This window comes from Ranitomeya imitator, chromosome 1 (genome assembly GCF_032444005.1).
Source record: "Ranitomeya imitator isolate aRanImi1 chromosome 1, aRanImi1.pri, whole genome shotgun sequence".
NCBI classification, from domain to species: domain Eukaryota; kingdom Metazoa; phylum Chordata; class Amphibia; order Anura; family Dendrobatidae; genus Ranitomeya; species Ranitomeya imitator.
This window is the reverse complement of record NC_091282.1, coordinates 1,195,974,760-1,195,995,886: the sequence shown is the minus strand read 5'-3', so window position 1 is coordinate 1,195,995,886 and position 21,127 is coordinate 1,195,974,760. Positions and strand designations below refer to the sequence as shown.

General features: G+C 45.5%; 1 protein-coding gene across 1 annotated transcript in view; it reads left to right on the top strand.

Moving 5' to 3' along the window:
- BOD1L1 (biorientation of chromosomes in cell division 1 like 1) overlaps positions 1 to 21,127 on the top strand; it is a 105,308-nt gene that overhangs the window by 47,847 nt on the left and 36,334 nt on the right. Inside the window, exons 7-10 of the mRNA XM_069744861.1 lie at positions 3,791 to 3,905; positions 11,106 to 11,238; positions 11,348 to 11,426; positions 11,945 to 20,276. Of these exons, the coding sequence (XP_069600962.1) occupies positions 3,791 to 3,905; positions 11,106 to 11,238; positions 11,348 to 11,426; positions 11,945 to 20,276 (8,659 nt within the window). The remainder of the gene's footprint in view (positions 1 to 3,790; positions 3,906 to 11,105; positions 11,239 to 11,347; positions 11,427 to 11,944; positions 20,277 to 21,127) is intronic.

Genomic DNA, 21,127 nt, shown 5'->3' with positions numbered 1-21,127 from the left:
CTATTAGCTTGTTGTTAGTCCTTTGGTTTTGACATAGTTTATTGTCTTTTGTTTAACCCCTTTACCCCCAAGGGTGGTTTGCACGTCAATGACCAGGCCAATTTTTACAATTCTGACCACTGTCCCTTTATGAGGTTATAACTCTGGAACGCTTCAACGGATCCTGGTGATTCTGACATTGTTTTCTCGTGACATATTGTACTTCATGATAGTGGTAAAATTTCTTTGATATTACCTGCATTTATTTGTGAAAAAACGGAAATTTGGGGAAAATTTTGAAAATTTCGCAATTTTCCAACTTTAAATTTTTATGCAATTAAATCACAGAGATATGTCACACAAAATAGTTAATAAGTAACATTTCCCACATGTCTACTTTACATCAGCACAATTTTGGAACCAAAATTTGTTTGTTAGGGAGTTATAAGGGTTAAAAGTTGACCAGCAAATTCTCATTTTTACAGCACCATTTTTTTTCTTAGGGACCACATCTCATTTGAAGTCATTTTGAGGGGTCTATATGATAGAAAATACCCAAGTGTGACACCATTCTAAAAACTGCACCCCTCAAGGTGCTCAAAACCACATTCAAGAAGTTTATTAACCCTTCAGGTGTTTCACAGGAATTTTTGGAATGTTTAAATAAAAATGAACATTTAACTTTTTTCACACAAAATTTACTTCAGCTCCAATTTGTTTTATTTTACCAAGGGTAACAGGAGAAAATGGACTCCAAAAGTTGTTGTACAATTTCTCCTGAGTACGCCGATACCCCGTATGTGGGGGTAAACCACTGTATGGGCGCATGACAGAGCTCGGAAGCGAAGGAGGGCAATTTGACTTTTCAATGCAAAATTGACAGGAATTGAGATGAAACGCCATGTCATGTTTAGAGAGCCCCTGATGTGCCTAAACAGTGGAAACCCCCACAATTGACACCATTTTGGAAAGTAGAACCCCTAAGGAACTTATCTGGATGTGTGGTGAGCACTTTGACCCACCAAGGGCTTCACAGAAGTTTATAATGCAGAGCCGTAAAAATAAAACAAATTTTTTTCCCACAAAAATTATTTTTTAGCCCCCAGTTTTGTATTTTCCCGAGGGTAACAGGTGAAATTGGACCCCAAAAGTTGTTGTCCAATTTGTTCTGAGTACGCTTATACCCCATATGTGGGGGGGAACCACCGTTTGAGCGCATGGCAGAGCTCGGAAGGGAAGGAGCATCATTTGGAATGCAGACTTGGATGGATTGGTCTGCAGGCGTCACATTGCGTTTGCAGAGCGCCTAATGTACCTAAACAGTAGAAACCCCCCACGAGTGACCCCCATATTGGAAATTAGACCCCCCCAAGGAACTCATCTAGGTGTGCTGTGAGATATTTGAACCCCCAAGTGTTTCAGTACAGTTTATAACGCAGAGCTGAGAAAATAGAAAATCTTTTTTTTCCCACAAAAATTATTTTTTAGCCCCCAGTTTTGTATTTTCCCAAGGGTAACAGGAGAAATTGGACCCCAAAAGTTGATGTCCAATTTGTCCTGAGTACGCTGATACCCCATATGTTGGGGTAAACCCCTGTTTGGGCACACGGGAGAGCTCGGAAGGGAAGGAGCACTGTTTTACTTTTTCAACGCAGAATTGGCTGGAATTCAGATCGGACGCCATGTCGCGTTTGGAGAGCCCCTGATGTGCCTAAACAGTGGAAACCCCCCAATTATAACTGAAACCCTAATCCAAACACACCCCTAACCCTAATCCCAACGGTAACCCTAACCACACCCCTAACCCAGACACACCCCTAACCCTAATCCCAACCCTATTCCAAACCCCAACCCTAACCCTAACTTTAGCCCCAACCCTAACCCTAGCCCTAATGGGAAAATGGAAATAAATACATGTTTTTAATTTTTTTATTTTTCCCTAACTAAGGGGGTGATGAAGGGGGGTTTGATTTACTATTTATAGCGGGTTTTTTAGAGTATTTTTATGATTGTCAGCCGTCACACACTGAAAGACACTTTTTATTGCAAAAAATATTTTTTGCGTTACCACATTTTGAGAGCTATAATTTTTCCATATTTGAGTCCACAGTCATGTGAGGTCTTGTTTTTTGCGGGACGAGTTGACGTTTTTATTGGTAACATTTTCGGGCACGTGACATTTTTTGATCGCTTTTTATTCCGATTTTTGTGAGGCAGAATGACCGAAAACCAGCTATTCATGAACTTCTTTTGGGGGAGGCGTTTATACCGTTCCGCGTTTGGTAAAATGGATAAAGCAGTTTTATTCTTCAGGTCAGTATGATTACAGCGACACCTCATTTATATCATTTTTTTATGTTTTGGCGCTTTTATACGATAAAAACTAGTTTACAGAAAAAATAATTATTTTTGCATCGCATTATTCTGAGGACTATAAGTTTTTAATTTTTCGCTGATGCTGTATGGCACCTCGTTTTTGCGAGACAAGATGACGTTTTCAGTGGTACCATGGTTATTTATATCGGTCTTTTTGATCGCGTGTTATTCCACTTTTTGTTTGGCGGTATGAGAATAAAGCGTTGTTTTTTGCCTCGTGTTAATTTTTTTTATGGTGTTCACTGAAGGGGTTAACTAGTGATATAGTTTTATAGGTGGGGTCGTTACGGACTCGGCGATACTAAATGTGTGTACTTTTATTGTTTTTTTTTTTAAATTTAGATAAAAAAATGTATGGGAAATTATATATATATATATATATATATATATATATATATATATATATATATATATATATATATATATATATATATATATATATTATAAATAATTTTTTTTTTTTTATTATTATTTCATTATTTAGGAATTTTTTACAATTTTTTTTTTTTTTTTACACATTTGGAATTTTTTTTTTTTTTTTACTTTGTCCCAGGGGGGGACATCACAGATCGGTGATCTGACAGTTTGCACAGCACTCTGTCAGATCACCGATCTGACTTACAGTGCTGCAGGCTTACCAAGCGCCTGCTCTGAGCAGGCACTTAATAAGCCACCTCCCTCCCTCCCTGCAGGACCCGGTTGCCGCGGCCATCTTGGGTCCGGGCCTGGAGCAGGGAGGGAGGTGGGGAGACCCTTGCAGCAACACGATCACAGCGGGGGTCTCAGGGAAGCCCGCAGGGAGCCCCCTCCCTGCGCGATGCTTCCCTGCACCGCCTGGCCGGTGTGCAAGGGGTTAATGTGCCGGGAGCGGTCCGTGACCGCTCCTGGCACATTATGCCGGATGTCAGCTGCGATAGGCAGCTGACACCTGGCCGATCGCTATGACGTACTATCCCGTCGAGGGTCAGATAGGCCCAGGGCACCTCGACGGGATAGTACATCTAAGGTCAGAGAGGGGTTAATGCTCCTACTGCTTTGCTACCGAACTGGTTCAATCTTAGCCAGACAGAGGGTGTATACTGCAGAGGAGGAGTTAACTTTTTGTGTGTTCACTTAGTGTCATCCTAGTGGCAGCAGCATAACACCCATGTTCCTGTGTCCCCAATGATTGGCTCGGAGAAAAGGAATTTACGTTGAGACCACAAAAATCCCTATTTTTCGAGCATGCCAAAGTCATTCGGTAACACCTTATCTGAGTATGTTTGCTCATCACCACTTGTTTGCTCTAAATGACAGAGCGAAGGAAGATATGTGAAATGCTGGAACATGTGTAATACGGTCTCTATTTTTTTCTTATTTCGGGTCTGGATGATCTTTGATCACCTGACTGTGCAGATGATCCGTTGTTATTTTGAGTCACTCTTTTCTTTTTTAGGCAAAGGAGAAGGAGGAGCGGCTGCTGAGGAGACGGTTGAAGAGGGAGAGACTGGAAGAAAGACGCAAACAGAAGGCTTTGGAGAGAAGCAAGACTTCCAAAATGAAGACTCATGGTAATCAATGTCATGTATGCAGAATTATATCGTGTTTTGCCAGAAAAACCTAGGAGCTTAATTGGCATCAGTGGTGTATGCTTAGATCATCCCTATGATATAATATTAGAGCGTGAGATCTTTATTCAGTACAAATTATACAGTTTTAAATATTTATTATTTTTTAATAAACTTAGTAATTTGTAGTATTTTTAACCCAATAGATCCTCACTGCAGATCCACTCACTTTCATAAAAGGCTTCTCTTTTTGTTTTTGTTTTTTCCCTCTGTGCTTTGATCCCAAATTTTCTGTTCAGTCATCTAGTAGCCAAGTTATTCGTAGGTCGTCTTCTCCACTGTAAGCCCTCATTCAGACATCCGTGAAACATAGTCCAAGTCCCCACGGCACGGCTCTCGACTCGAACTCGAGCCTGATATATTCCTACGAGGCTGCGAAGTGCGGATCAGGAGACCTATGGCTGGTCCCCGCATCACTGTTTGTAATTGGACCATGTGTCATGGAAGTAAAGGGGGTATTCCTATCTCCATAATCCTATCCCAATCTGTAGTAGGTGTAATAAAATATTAGCAAAGACCTCCTATTAGAAATGTAGCATAGTTCTTCTTATTAGCTATGCCGCTTAGTCCATATGCAGGGCATTGCAGTAGCTTAGATATCCATGGTTACGACCACCATATAGTGAGAGTTAGTTGTCATAACTAGACATGAGCGAATATATTCGGCTCCCTCCTTATTCAGCAAGCTTATAGTGCTTACCAAAGAAGCTGCAGTGGGAACCCGGATAGAGGGATTTTTTGGTACTTACCGTAAAATCTTTCTTGGAGCCTTCATTGGGGGACACAGACAACTATGGGTGTATGCTGCTGATGCTAGGACTTTGACGCTATGCCAAAAAGGATAGCTCCTCCCAGGCAGTATACATCCACCGACAGGCACCAAGTACCTCAGTTGGTGAAAAAAAGCAGTAGGAGAAGCGACCAGAACTCAGAACATATAAGTACCAACACAACTAGGGCGCTTAGACCCAAACACGGTACGAGAAAAAAAGCAGGGAGGGTGCTGAATCCCCCAATGAAGGCTCCAAGAAAGAGATTTTACGGTAAGTACCAAAAAATCCCTCTTTCTTTATCACTTCATTGGGCGACACAGACAAGCATGGGACGTCCAAAAGCAGAAGGGTGCGGATAAAACTAAGAGAAAGGACTCAGGTCAGCCGGGGTTCAACCGCCGCCTGCAGTACCTTCCTACCAAAACCTGCATCAGACGAGGCCTTGGTATGAAGCCTATAGAACCTTGTAAAAGTGTGCAAGGACGACCAGGTTGTGGCCTTGCAGATTTGCAAGGCAGAAGCTTGGTGACGAACAGCCCAAGAAGCTCCGACAGCCCTGGTGGAGTGGGCCCACACCCCCGGAGGGGGCCGTTTCTCATGAACGCGGTAGGCTTCCAATATCGCTGAACAAATCCAACGAGAGATCGTGGACTTGGACGCCTGAAGATCTTTCCGGCGACCTTCAGATATGACAAATAGGGAATCGGACTGGTGAAAGGGGGCAGTTCTAGAAAGATAGATCCGAATGGCTCTGACCGCGTCCAGTTTGTGAAGAGACTTCTCCAAAGGATCAACTGGAGAAGGGCAAAATGAGGGAAGAATGATGTCCACATTGATGTGGAAAGAGGATACCACCGCTGATGAAGAATGGGGAACGGAGAACGGCAGGATAAAGCTTCCAACTCTGAATCCCTCCTAATTGATGTGATAGCAATTAGAAAGGCCACCTTCCAAGAGAGAAGGGAAAAATAAATGTCCTGAAGAGGTTCGAAGGGCGCAGCCTGTAGAACACCCAGAACCAGGTTGAGATCCCAAGGTTCCAACGGGGAATGGAATGGAGGAGCAAGATGCGCAACTCCTTGGAGAAAGGTCTTTACCTGAGGAATAGAGGATAGATCCTTCTAAAAAAGAATGGACAAAGCGGAGACCTGACGCTTTAGGGTACTGAGGGACAGTCCCGAGTCGAGACCTGCCTGAAGGAAACCAAGAAAGTCCGGAAGGGAAAAAGACATCGGAAAAACATGGTTTGTCTCACACCATCGGAAGAAAGCCTTCCAGTACCTGTGGTAAATATGGGAAGAAGCTGGTTTTCTAGCTCTGATCATGGTCCGAATGACCTGGTGAGAAAAACCAGACTCCCTTAGGACCGCGGCCTCAACGACCATGCCGTTAAACTCAGACTGAGAACTCTGGTGGAAGAGCAGACCTTGTGAGAGAAGGTCTGGGCGGTCTGGGAGCCTCCAGAGGGTATCCGAGAGCATGTTCACGAGTTCCGCATACCAATGGCGCCTTGGCCAGTCTGGCGCTATGAGGATAACCAGAATCCCCTCTTACATTATCTTCTTTACGACCCTTTGGATCAAGGGAAGAGGAGGGAACAGGTAAGGAAGCTAAAACTGGGACCACGGAATTACCAGGGCACCGTGGCCGATGGCCAGAGGATCCCGGGACCTGGCTACGAATTGAGCTACCTTGTGGTTCATCCGAGACGCCATGAGGTCGACGTCCGGAGTGCCCCAACGAAGACATATCTGATTGAAGACCGAGGGATGGAGAGACCACTCGCCCGCTGCCAGGCCCTGGCGGGTCAAGAAATCGGCTGCCCAATTTTCGACCCCCAGAATGTGATCGACTCAAATGGCCGGAACGTGACGTGTCTTTCCCCCCACCCTCCCCCAAACGCAGAATCTTTGCCGTTTCCGCCATCACCTGATTGCTGTGAGTCCCGCCCTGGTGGTTTAAGTATGCCACGGCCGTGGCGTTGTCCAATTGAGTGCGGACGGGCCCGCCTGTCAGAGACAGCCAGTGCAATAGGGCTAGAAAGATTGCCCTGATCTCCAGGAGGTTGATGGGAAGAAGAGCCTCCTGGGCGTTCCAGCGACCTTGCGCTGTATGATGTCAGAAGACTGCTCCGCATCCGAGGAGACTGGCATCGGTGCTGATGACCTGCCACTGAAGGGGGAGGAAGGACCTCCCTTTTGAGGACTGAGGAGCACAGAGTCCACCAGGTTAGGGACTGACGTACGTGGGGAGGCAGACAAACAGGATGGTCCAGGGAAGTCGTGGACTTGTTCCAGGTGGACAGAAGAAACAGCTGGAGCGGGTGAGTTGAGCTGGGCGAAAGGCACTGCTTTCATGGAGGCAACCATTTTTCCCAGGACTCTCATACAGAATCGTAGGGGACGGGGGGGTTGGGTGTTTTAGGGATCGGACTGCCTTGCAGAGAACAGAAATCTTGTCCTTCGGGAGAAAGACCCGAGCCAAGTTCGTGTCGAATTCCATGCCCAGGGATGTCAGACGCTGGGAAGGGAGGACTTGTCTCGGTTCATGATCCAGCCGAGACGGGTCAGAGTGTCCAGAGAGATTTGAAGACTTCGAGCACAGTCCCGATGAGATGAGCCCTTGATCAGCAGATCGTCCAGGAAAGGGATAATGAGAATCCCCCTGGAACGAAGAATGGCCATGACAGCCGCCATGACCTTGGTGAAAACCCTGGGGGCAGACGCCAGGCCGAAGGGAAGGGCCGTGAATTTGTAGTGATCGTCCTGGATTGCAAACTGAAGGAATCTCTGGTGCCGCACACAAACAAAAACGTGAAGGTACGCATCCTGAATGTCTACCGAGCAGAGAAATTCCCCCGCCTCCATAGCGGCGATCACTGACCGTAGGGATTCCATCCTGAAGTGGCGGAGTCTAACGTGACGATTCCGCATTTTTAGGTCCAGAATTGGACGGAGAGAACCGTCTTTTTTCGGGACTACGAAGAGATTCGAATCGAGCCCCGAAAACCGTTTGTTTGACGCAATGGGAACGACTACACCAGCGGTAACCAGGGAGGATGCTGCCTGGAGAAAACTGGGTAACTGGGACGGCTGCGTTGGTGGACGATAAAGAAAGAAGCGTCCTTCTGGGAGGTAAGAAAATTTGATCTTGTAACCGGAGGTAACGATCTTCCTGACCCAGGCGTCGCTGACCACCGACAACCAGGCATCCTTGAAGGAAAGAAGCCTGCCTCCCACCCTGGAAAGACTTCCAGGTGGGGGCGACCCGTCACTTAGAACGGAACCTTTTGGAATGGGACCCAAAGGACCTTGAGGGTTGGCCCTTAGGTCTCCAGCTGGGAGCTGGTTTGTAAGAAGGTTTCCTTCGTTCACCTGAGGCAGAAGGACGCTCCTGCTGTGAAAAGGATTCTGACGCTAGAAATGGCCTAAATGGCCGAGGGCCTCTCGAGAGCGAGAGGGGCGTTTTACCCGCTTGAAAAAGACGGAAGGATCCTAGGGAGGAACCTCGTCCTGTTTAAGTTTGAGGGTTCGAGAGATAGCCGAGGTAAGACTATCAACCATTGTCTGCATACTGGAAGTCTGGTCTGAATCAGTCAGACCCAGACTGTGAATCTATATCCGACCCAAGGTCCTCCTCCGAAGAGGGGAATTGGGAAGAGGAAAGCAGCTTGGGTGCTGCGGAGAGACCCGGAGAGCTGGGAGAGGAACCAGACAGTCCTCTTTCTAGAATGGCTAGCTAATCTGTCTTTGAAGGTCAATATCCGGTGCGTGCGAATCGCCATGAGACGTTTGGAGCACTGGTGGCTGCAGATAGGTGTGGGAGTTGTTCAAGCGCCTGGACCTGAGACTGGGACATCTTTAGGTCTGAGACCTACTGGGACATGGCAATGGCCCGCTCTGGGGGAGGGGGAGTGCACTCATCCCGGGAGTCGGAGGGTTCCTGCGGGGCAAACATGGTAGGAGGACTGATAAGGGCAAAGGCCTACCGGTACAGCAAACTGCAGCTAGTAGTTATGTGTCCCCCGAGTAGAGATTCCGTCCAGAGAGGAAGCGATGTGCCAGGTGCTGCGCAGCTTCCAAGATGGAGGATCGGCAGGAGGCCTTGTGATGAAGAGGGGGGCGTGCCTAACTGTATAGCCAATGATGGCAAAGACAGTGTCCCTGGATAGGGCAGACGGGGCGTTCACCATATGACAGTGCGACCTGTGATTGGCGGAGAAAGGGCGCAGAGAAAACGCGGGCCAAATGGGGGCGTGGCCAGCCGGGCGAAAGTGAAAGTAAAAGCTCTGGGGGAGTGGAAGTGAACGCGCCTTGAGAAAAAGAAAAGGCGTTGTGGTACCCGGTAAGAGACGGCGCTATGAGAGCGATGTAATGGCTGAGGGGCGGAGCTGCGTGTAAAGGCGCGCAATTCAAACCCCCCCAGGGTGGCTTGCGGTGATCGAGAAACTTTTACCTTGCTTGATGCCGGCTCCACATAAGTCATGAGGATCGTCCAGGGGCCCATGGGTGGGGAGGGTCGCTGGACACGAAGATCCTTCATCCAGAAGACGGCATCAACCCCCTTAACGAAGGGGGGAGGTCATCGCTGGTGACCACCGTCTTCCTCTCAGCCCTCTCCGAGGAGAGGGGTGAGGAGGACATTTGGCAAGAACCAGCCACCAGTTAGACCCTGGAGCTCCCGTGAAGGTGACGGGATATTGTCCTGCCAGCGGCCTGTGTAATGCCTGTAAGGGAAAAAAAAAAAAAAAAAGATTAGCTGCGGATCTGGGGAGATCCAGGTCCGCCTCCTACAGACACTAAGCACAAACTGAGGAACTTGGTGCCTGTCGGTGGGTGTGTACTGCCGGGGAGAAGCAATCCTTTTCCTTTTTTGCATTGTCAGCCTCCTAGGAGCAGCAGCAGCAGCATACACCCATGGTTGTCTGTGTCCCCCAATGAAGCGATATAGAAACCTGGAGCACTCCCGAGGTGTCCGGCACAGCAACTGCATGTGTCTCGGCTGTGTGACAGTCACAACACATGCATGGAGAGCCTGTGTGTTCTGACTGTCATACAGCCGTGACGCATGCAGCTGCGGTGCCGGACACCTGATTATCGGGAGCGCTGCAGGTATCCGGGTTCCCGCTGCAGCTTCTTCGGTAAGCGCTATAGCCTACTGAATAAGGAGGGAGCCGAACGTATTTGCTCTTGTTTAGTCATAACCATAGATGCCTAAACTACTGCAATGCCCTGCAGATGGGGTAAGCAACATAGCGAATTAGAAGAACTATATTACATTTTTAATTTGATGTATTTGCTAATATTATTATACCTACTACAAATTGGGATATAATCTTGGAGATGGCAATAGCTCTTTAAGGATCAGAGTTGGGAAATATCACCACTTTTTCTCATACCTCATTCACTGTCAGGTTTTATTGCATTTATCATTCCTAATTTTTGCCCTTTACACTTCAATATTTGTAGCTCAGGGTGTGAGCGTGGCCTGGTGACCCCATAGCTACCGATACCTGCCGATGGCGCTTATACTGCAGCAGGCACCAAGCAGACTTGATGTCACCGTCTCCATTCACTTTTCGATACAGAAATGAGCCAAGCTGTAATAGCCTTTAAAAAGAAAAAAAAAACACTCCCACCTACATTTTAGTCCTCTTAATATATTGCAATAATATAGCGCTGTGTACTTACTCATTTTGCCTTTCTACCCAACTCTTTTCCATTCGGTTTATGACCAACCGTGATTAAAAACGAACTAGTTGAATCCTTCTAAGCTCTATGTAGAAACAGGAGGTCAATTTTCTCAGCACGAGTTATGAATCACTGCAAAAGTTCCTGGCAGGGAGAGGAGCAGGGCAACTAGGTCAGGGGATGAAGAGAGGAATGATAAATTCAGGGACAAGAGACTTCCTGTTTTTCCATAGAGCAGAGAAAATAATTAACTGGGTAGAAAGGCAAAAGTAGCAATTGTAAGTACACGGTGCTGTATGATATGATGATTGCAATATATTAAGAGGATAAAAACTTTGATGGGATTGCTTCCTTAAAGATGAGACCGAAGGATCCTTTGAACGCCGCAGATCTGGATTTTCTTTCCTCTATCTTCTGGGGATGTCTCAGCCAGCCACACATGTCCTGTGCAGGGAAATATAGCATTACGTGCTGACCAGTCAGATGAATGACATTCTGTGTAATGTATAGATATCTGGAGCCACTCCAGTCTGGGAGAAAGAGGATCATATGAAATGAGACTTGTAACGCCCATATGCACCCGTAGACATCGTGGGACAACCCCTTTATGATGTTGCAGAATGATAATTGGGTTTCCAAGTGATTTATACATGTAAAATATGATTTTCTTTAAATTGTAGGAGGAACAAGTGCTCCCGATAAGCCGTCCAAAGATCTCAAGCCAAAACCTAGCAGCTTAAAAGAAGTGCTTAAAGAACAAATGTTTCTAGAAAAAAAAGTTGCAATGAGCAGAAAAAAGAAGAGCGAGCTGAGGTAGGATTGATAGTCCTTTTATGATGTTAAACAGTATTTTTTTTTTTTTTGTCAGTTTTGTATTTTTTTTTTTTTTTTTTTTAACGTTTTTATTTTTTTTATTTTATAGAACTGATCTTACTAGCGGTCTGAAGATAAAAGGCGAACTTCATGATGAAGACTCAAGAGACACCCAAAAGTCTAATGAGGTAGATGGGGTGAAAGATGGATGGGATACAAATAGATGAAGTTATAAGTAGATGTTAAATAAGAAGAAAATTACCTTAAGGCAGTATTCACACATTTCACTTGCTGCCTCCAATTTCTGAAATCACAACTCCTAGTCATGATTTTGCAAATACGAGCCCAACTTAGATGTTGCCTCATGAAGACAACACTTTTTTTTTTTGGTGTGTGTGTGTGTGTGTGTGTGCGTGCAAATCGACTAAAAAAAAAAAAAAAAAAAATGCAAATGCATTGACTCACCCACATGCACTTCCAGACTGATATACATATTGCTTTTACGCTAAACTTCTCATGACTGGCAGATCAGATAGCTAAGGGTATAGTTTTTATTGGTGAACTAGTGTCTTTCTCAGCCAGATTACCCACTCATTTATATAGAGTGAGCTGACAGGTTCCCTTTGTTTGCTGCTCTACTGATTTATTACATGAAATGATGGAATTGTTTTTATTAAAACTGATATTTTTCTTCTCATCTTGCTAGTCCCTGGACAGATTTTCCTCATCCACGAGGGAGCCCAAGTCAAATACTACAAGGATTGACCCTAACAAAGCATCAAGAAAACTCCTAGAATCCACAGAGCAAAGTAAAAACGATTCCAGAGGAGAAAAGGAATTTAAGAAAAAAACCTTCTTAGAAAAGATGCAAGATGTTGAAACCGCAGATGCTCGTAAACACATGGAGCGATTAGATTCTGCTTCTGAAGATTATCCCAAGTCTAAAAACATAAGCAGACCTGAAAAGCATTCAAAAAGGGATGGTAACGATGGAGAGTCGCAGAATGCCAAGAGCATGCCGAAAAAGGAGCTGAAGTCTTTTAAAGGTGAACGTGAAAGGACTTTCTCAGAGGAGCGTTCATCCTCGAAGCACAGACATAAGTTGGACAGTTTACATAGACAAGCAACTGATGACTCGGATTCTCAAAAATCTAAGAGGACTTCAAAAGATGAAGAACAGCCAAGTAAACACAGTCAAAGTAAATCCAGCTCCGAAGAGCGAACTGACCGGAAAAATAAGCAGAAAATCGACGGAAAGTCGTCTTTGTCCAGCAAAGATGAGAGATCATCTGATCATATTGACAAAGTAGACAGCAGTAAAAGAGAGAGACATCAGTCTACTGAAAAGTCCAGACCTGAGAACCGAAATAAGCGATCGGGTAGTGATTCCCGACAACACAGAGAGCTTAAACGGTCACATAGTTCATCAGAGAAGAAACCCAAGCTTTTGGCAGATGAGAAAAATGAAGTGGACTCTGCCAACTCTGACAACTCAAGGCAAGAAGAAAGTATTAAAGACAGAAAGAAAATACATGGATCTTCTGAAGAAAAGAGTCAAGCCAAGGCAAAGTTTAAAAGCAGTGGTAAATTGCCTAAACCGAGTGACCAAGAAGAGGTGAGTCAAAAGAGTGAAAGAGAAAAACCAACAGAGAAGTCTCGCAGATCAAAATCTGAAGATAAAGAAGATGAGCGAAGGGAAAATGCCACTGGTCAGAATTCCAGCAATGCCGCCAAAGACGCCATTCAGAAGTTCAAACATAGCGATAAATTGAAGGAGAGAGCTCGGTTGGACAGCAAGGACCGCGACACCCTCAAGTCAGATAAGAAATATACTGAAGTCTCTAGATCAAAGCAAGGTCATAAAGATGAGCGTCGAAAAAGTGAAAGTGGCAAAGTGGAGGAAAGATTCCCTAAGTATCTAGAGGACAAAAGAACCCAAGACCGTGCGAGCAGCTCAGATCGAAAGTCAAATAAGAAATCTGTCTCTGAGCATAGAAGTGAAAGTTTTAAAGGTGTCAGTTCCAAAAAGGGAAATAAATCGGAAAGTGAAAGTGACTCTCAAAGTCTTACCATGATCGGGGAGTCAAAAGATGTGGCACGACCTCGAGAGGACAAAAAGTCTGGAAGACTTAATGTAGAAAGCACAGAAAGGGCAAATATTGAGTCTCCAGAATCTATATCCAACCTTGGTAATGCAAGCCCTCATTCACTTGCTGAAGCTATTACCTCAAAGAAATCTATTACTCTGAAATCCAAGGTAAAACATGCAAGCGGTGATCCAAAGGATAGCGGAGGTACCTTCAAGGATACTGCAGCTTCGTTACCAATTAGAGCTGCCAATGTGGAGAAGGACGCATATTCATCAGACTGCGGTGAGCGTAATAAAATGACCATACAAAATACACAAAATGCTATTGCTGTCCAAAACGAGAGCAATACAGGAATTATTGCCACAAACTCTAGTATTTCCTTCTACGACATTTTCGGCAGAGCTCCCTTGCAACCCAGAGATCTAGAAAATTCTGCTCAGGGGCCAAGTGAATTTGCCTCAGAACCCAGTAATATTGATAATTCCAGTTCGTCTCCTGATGAAATATACTCTGAAATTACCGATTCCAATGACGGGGAGATTTCAACTAGTGACCTCGCTGAAGAAGATGGGAAATGCACAAAAGACGCTAGCAAAAAAGAAAGTGGAAATATCCCAGTTCAGATTGATTCAGCGGAGCTTGATAACCTAGTCACTGGAAATAGTTTAGAAAGGGAAGCTTCTGCTATGGAAATTCACACATTCGAGATGGAACATTTCGAGAGATCCAACTCCGCAGAAGACGGCTCTGCAGTTGTCGGAAGAGGTGCTGGTTTTGTGAATGTGAGTTGTACAGAAAGAAATGTTGGAAGTAGCCTTATGGAATCAAGTCGGGGACAGGCCGGTAGCAATATCTCTGTACGTTTTGAGATTGATAATCAGAGTGTAAAGGAAACTGAATGTGAAGATACTGCCACTTCTTCCAGCTCTGTTATAAACACTACTAATGAATTAAGGCTTCTTAGTGACGACACTGCCACATCGTCAAATACTGCATTAGACGTTACCGCCGATAAAAGCAGCATAGATATGGACACTGTAAACCTTGATACGAGCAGGGGATATACGTCTTCGGCTTCTGCAGACGGTAACTTTGTCGAAGATGATGGAGATTTCACAATGTTATCAGAAAATAGCTTTGAAGATGCCACCACTACTTCAAGCACTGATAGAAACGTGTTCAATGACCATACCGAAAGTTCAGAAACCTGTTCTCAAAGCACCAGTAATAATCTCCCACAACAAGTGAGTATCATTACCTTTAAGCCTGCAACATCCAGTGCTACCAGAGAATCTTCAGAAAGTACTCACGAGAACGCAGCCTCTTCATCCAACAGTGCAGAATTGCTCAACGACACCCACCCAGCTACGTCTTCTGACACCACAGAGGGTCCCAGAAATGCCATTGTTAATATAGCAACCTCTTCAGAGAGTTACTGCGTGCTTGCCATTTCTGAAAATATAACTACACAAGCGGCAACCTCCTCTATCACCGCAGCAGAAATTGATGGTAGTCTTAGGATACCAGAAAGGCACACGGCCACCTCTTCAAGTAGTGTGATTGATAGCAGTAGGGGTTTGAACTTTGAGGTCTCTCTGGTTTCGTCTGAAATCGATAGCGAACATGTAGCCGCGTCCTCCAGTAATTTAACGGATAACAGCTTGACTGATGACTCTTTAGAAAGAGAGAGCGACAATGCAGCAAGTTCTTCTAGCAGTCTCCCTAATAACTATATATTTGGTAATGCCGAGGAGAGCAAAAATACGGGAGCCACGTCAAGCACAGAGCGAGATGGCGTGAATGACACATGTACAAACTTTATCTCTTCTGGAACTCCTAAAGAATATCCCGGAAATTCATCTGATCTCGCCATGGACAGTACTGAAGCGTCCATCGGCAGCAACCTGTACTCTGGAAACACCTCAAGTTGTTCTAGCACTGGAGGCGGTCAAAGCAACAAATACATGAAAAAGAGAAAGAACAATACAGCATCTTCAAGCAGCGGAGATCCTTTGCTTCTAACACAAACGTCTACTGAGGAGGCAGCATCCTCTTCAAGCTATTTTAGTCAAAGTATTATAAATCACCCAGCCATAATAACCTCTGAAAACACAGAAGCTACGGCATCTTCAAGTATCGCCATGAACCTACGTACCGATCACTTTGACAGATCATCCCCTGGAAATAGTACTGATACGACAGCAACTTCATCCAGCAACTCAACTAGAAATAGCACTATTTTACATCTGTACACCAATACTCAGCCCGCCGCATCGTCAAGTGTCGCAATGGACAGCAGTACAGAAGAGGCTTTAACCATGATATGTACTACAGACATAGATAGAGGTACAGGTACTGCAACGTCTTCCAATGTTTTAGACATGGGCAGGGAAGACGCAGTGAGAAATGATGAAATTCCTGCATCGTCAAGCACAATAGCTGCAAATAGGACTAACGATAATGCAGAAAGTGCAGATAAGGCCAATGACCAGACCGCAACATCAAGCGACATGATGGATAGCAGCATAGAAGACGATAAAACTTGCACTGGTATTTCTGACAACATTTATTCCACCGCATCCACTACTATTAACAATGATTCTGGTGCAATTATGGATCATGATGTTAATAGTGAAGCTACAGCTGCCAGTTCTAGTAACGCCCTGGAATCTTCTTTCGATGATAATAACGCCACATCGTCAGATTACATCATGGGTAGCAGTTTAGAAGAAGAGGTACAGGCTTTGGATCCATGCAAAAATGATGAAGCTGCCAGTTCTTCAAGCTTCAGTGATGGCCTAGTCAAAGAAATCCAAGCCGAAGCATCCATCAACAGACCTGTTGACGATGCGACAACATCCTCCAGCACGGAAAGAGAAAACGATCTTGGGGAAAAAGATGAAGCCGCAGGCAATAAAAGCATCTGTGGAACCTTAGACATGTCGGTAGAATCAAGCTTTGCAGATAACCAGAGAAACATTGTCATTTCTGGTACAGCAGAAGATCTCATAGATCGGCTATCAGGGGTAGATGCAAATATTGATCCAGGATTTATTGAGGCATACTCCGATGAAGGAGAAAATGATATAAGCTATGAAAAGGAAGATGCTGTGAGCAGTGCAAGCTCTGAAGAACAAAAACACGTCTGTATTGTATCTAGGCAGGTTGGTGATAGAGAAACTGATGGTGTGGTAACTAGTGCCGGTACTGGAGCAATAGTGTCACCTGGTAGGGACAGTTCGGAAGCTTATGGTCATGTTACTTGTGCAGATAAAACAGTCACTTTGGATGCAGGCAATATCACGGCTTATTGTCCTGTTGAAGAAGAGGCTGTCTCTCATACAAGTGATCTTGATATAACTGAACATCAAGAGTCTGAGGCGTCTGCTGATAACCGGGACACTGAAGATCCCGAGAGAGATGCCGCTGCTGAGGATGCACAGTTTGACGATATTGCTGTAGTTGAGCATGAAGAATCAAGGCCTGTAGTGGAAGAAGGTGAAGGTGCTGTTACAAGTACCGGTATTTCTGAAGAAATTGAGGGTGTAAAGCAAGATAATAGTGCATGCTGTGCTACAGAAAGCACTGAGAGCAGCAATATCATGAGTAGAGCTGCAAGCATAGACTCCAGAGTCACTACAGAGGATGACGAAAGTGCCATCACAAGTACTGGAGCTAAAGAAGATGAAGAAGAAGGGGAAGGGTTTGTCACAAGTACTGGCACTGCAAGTGAAGATTCTTCATTTTCAATTACTGTGGATCATAACTCCAGTCTTTTGATGCGTACTGCAGAGGTCCCAATGAATGCCACGAACCGCATGGTTGAGCAAGAGGCAGTAGCGCGGCTTGAGGAAGAAGCACTTTTGAAGGAACAGGTAGATGAAGAGACGGTAGTGGAAGAATGGGTTGAAGAAGAGAAAGCGGCAGAGAAAAAATTTCAGGAAGTCGAGGAACAGTTGGATGAGGAAATGGTGACAGAACGGGTACAAGCAACAGTGACAGAAGAACAGTTTGATGAAGAGATGGCTGTAAATAAACCAGTTGAGGAAAAGAAGGTTGAAGAGGCAGTTGTGGAAAAATGGGTGGAGGGAGACCAGAAAGTACAAATTTTAGAAGAGGCAATCATGCAGGAACTAGTTGAAGAGGCAGTAGAGGTTGGAGCAATCGAGAAAGAGTTAGTGCTGGAGGAAGGGATCAAGGAAAAGATAGTGGACGATGTTGAGGAAGAAGCATTGGCAGACGAAGGGATCAAGGAAGTAGTAGTGGTGGATAATGGGGTAGAGGAAGAAACCCTTACAGTGGAAGAGGCTTTGGAGGAGAAAAGGGTCATAGATGAGGCATTGGATGAGGAGAGGGTCATGGACGAAGCAATGGATGAAAGGGATGAGGAAGTGGCATTGGAGGAGGAAGAAGGAGTCAAAGAGGCTTTGACGGAGGAATGCGTTGAAGAGCAGGCGTTGGCAGAGGAAAGGTTTCAGGGTAAAGCATTGACAGAGGAAGAGGTCATTGAAGAGCAGGCATTGATGGAGCAGGCGGCATTGGTGGAGGAAGGGATGATGGAAGAGGAGGCATTGGCGGAGGTAAAGATGATGGAGCAGGCGGCATTGGCGAATGAAGGGGTCAAGGAGGAGGCATTGGTGGAAGAAGGGGTTAAAGAGGCAGTGCCACTGGAAAAGGTTAAAGAGGCATTAGCTCTGGAAAGGGTCAAAGAAGAGGCATTGGTGGAGGAAGAGGCTGTGCTGCAAGAAAAGTTTGAAGAGGAGACATTAGTGCAGGAAAGGGTTGAGGAAGAGACATTGTTGGAGGAAGGGGTCAAGGAAGAGGCTGTGCTGCAAGAAAAGTTTGAAGAGGAGACCTTAGCGCAGGAAAGGGTGGAGGAAGAGTCATTTGTGGAGGAAGGGATGATGGAGCAGGCAGGATTGGTGAACAAAGGGATTAAGGAAGAGGCATTAGCACAGGAAAGCGTTGAGGAAGAGGTATTGGTGGAGGAAGGGGTCAAGGAAGAGGTAGTGCCAAAGGAAAAGGTCGAAGAAGCATTGGCGGAGGAAGGGGTCGAGGAAGAGGCATTGGCAGAGGAAGGGGTAGATGAAGAGGCATTGATGCAGGAAAGCGTAGATGAAGAGGCATTGATGCAGGAAAGAGTAGAAGAAGCAGCATTGGCGCAGGAAAGGGTAGAAGAGGAGGCATTGATGCAGAAAAGGGTTGAAGAGGAGGCATTGATGCAGGAAAGGGTAGAAGAGGAGGCATTGATGCAGGAAAGGGTAGAAGAGGAGGCATTGATGCAGGAAAGGGTAGAAGAGGAGGCATTGATGCAGGAAAGGGTAGAAGAGGAGGCATTGATGCAGGAAAGGGTAGAAGAGGAGGCATTGATGCAGGAAAGGGTAGAAGAGGAGGCATTGATGCAGGAAAGGGTAGAAGAGGAGGCATTGATGCAGGAAAGGGTAGAAGAGGAGGCATTGATGCAGGAAAGGGTAGAAGAGGAGGCATTGATGCAGGAAAGGGTAGAAGAGGAGGCATTGATGCAGGAAAGGGTAGAAGAGGAGGCATTGATGCAGGAAAGGGTAGAAGAGGAGGCATGGATGCAGGAAAGGGTAGAAGAGGAGGCATTGATGCATGAAAGGGTAGAAGAGGAGGCATTGATGCAGGAAAGGGTAGAAGAAGAGGCATTGATGCAGAAAAGGGTAGAAGAGGAGGCATTGGTGCAGGAAAGGGTAGAAGAGGAGGCATTGGTGCAGAAAATGGTAGAAGAGGAGGCATTGGTGCAGGAAAGGGTAGAAGAGGAGGCATTGGAGCAGGAAAGGGTAGAAGCGGAGGCATTGGCGCAGGAAAGGGTAGAAGAGGCATTGGCGCAGGAAAGGGTAGAAGAGGAGGCATTGACGCAGGAAAGGGTAGAAGAGGCGGCAATGACGCAGGAATGGGTAGAAGAGGCAATGACGCAGGAAGGGATTGAGGAGCGGGCATTGGACAAAAGGGTTGAGGAAGATGCATTGGCTCGGAAAGGGGTGGAGGAAGAGGCATTGGCAAAGGAAAGGGTTGAGGAAGAGGCTTTGATGGATGAAGGGGTTGAGGAAGAGGTACTGAGGGGCAAAGGGGAGGAGGCAGTGCCGCAGGAAAGGGTCGAAGAGGCATTGGCAGAGGCTGTGATCGAGGAAGATGCAGTTGCCAAAGAAGAGTTTGAGGAAAAGGCAATTGCTGAGGATCGGGTTGAGAATAAAGCAGAGCTGCTGGAACAGGTTGAAGAGGCAGTAATGAAAGAACAGGTCAAGGAAGAGTCAGTGCCACAAAAATGTCAAGAACAAGTTGCAGTGGCCCAAACTGAAGTAAAAAGAGCTGGTGAAGTAGTAGTTGAAAGTGTTATGAGTGTCAGCATTGCGCCAGAGATTTCATTGCATAGAACTTCAGAAGATGAATGTCCTCCTTGCCCATCAGTGCAGACTGTTATATCTGGGCATGGTGCACCATTCTCTCTTACACTTGATGCTGCAGAAGTAGAGAAACTTGAAGATTTTGACAAGGTATACCAGTACCCCAGTGACCTCGACACTAGAACCTCAGTGGAGTCTCGGGCTTTTCTTACAGGCAGCCACAGTGAGGCAAGCAGCACATTGTTAGATGGTAGGACAGTGCAAGTAAAGCTGCTTATGTCTGACATAGAAAATATGGAAGAAAATCCAGAAGACAGAAAAGTTAATGTTCTTTTTACAGACAACAGTGAAGCTGCTCCCTTATCTGTATCTGACACAGGAAAAGCCTCACATTCCAGTATAGATGTCCGATCTGAAAGCAGCCAGGGAGCTATAATTGACCGTCCTGTGTCTGAGTCCAGCAACAAACCTAAAGCATTTGAGGAAAGTAGCAAGACAAAAAGAGACATTAATACGCACACAGATGGAGAGAACACTACCTCAGCTGATGACTCCCAAAACCAAATACCGATACTTACTTCAGGTAGGTTTCCTTAATCTTAAACTGTAAATTTTCTGTTGGATAAGTGTGATACCGACAAAATGGTAATAGTCCACACATAGGAGAACCAACATGACAGTATAAGAAAGTGGGAGAATAACCACAGCACCAAATGGCCGCTGTAGGATAGTGGAGCTTGTACTCGGATAGCTGACTGCCGTTAACAGTGCATGGACTCCACCATATTGGCCATGATCAAGTTCTAGAAAGGACCATAGTGTTACCCATTTTTTCTCGTCCAACATATGCTTCTAAAAAGTGTGAGCGAAGGCAAAAGGGCAAGTGGACTACCAAGATAGGTGTGAGGGGCAGATCACTCCAAAATGATGCGAGGCCGCAGCTGAAGGAACAAGAGATGAAACGGAGAGATGGGCCTTCATTATTCCACCCAAGGAGCCCAGACCTGCCCTATGTTGATCAACGATGCTGTTAGCTTCTCGTTAACCATGTGCCTTGACTCGTGTCTCTTCACTTAAGAGAAATCCAGTCCTTTTTTTCCCCCCATACATTAATAGTTTGTCTAGCATTCCAAAAGATCAAGGACATAAGGGTTGGCCCTGGGAATAGCCAAGATAAATTTTGGGCTGCCATTGTTCTCAGGGGGAGGGTATCATTTTGGAGTTTTCAGAATCATAGTGGTGGTTGATTTTGTGCATGGCAGATGGTCAACTGAGCCACTTGATAATACTTAGTAAGGTTTGGGACCCAGAGTCCAACTTTTAATCAAGTGAGGATACAGAATGGCTCTGTTGATCCAGGAAATGCCTACCGGCAAAAAAAAAAGAATGTTAACTGACCGTAGTGCCATCTGACGGTATTAAGCAGATACTGGG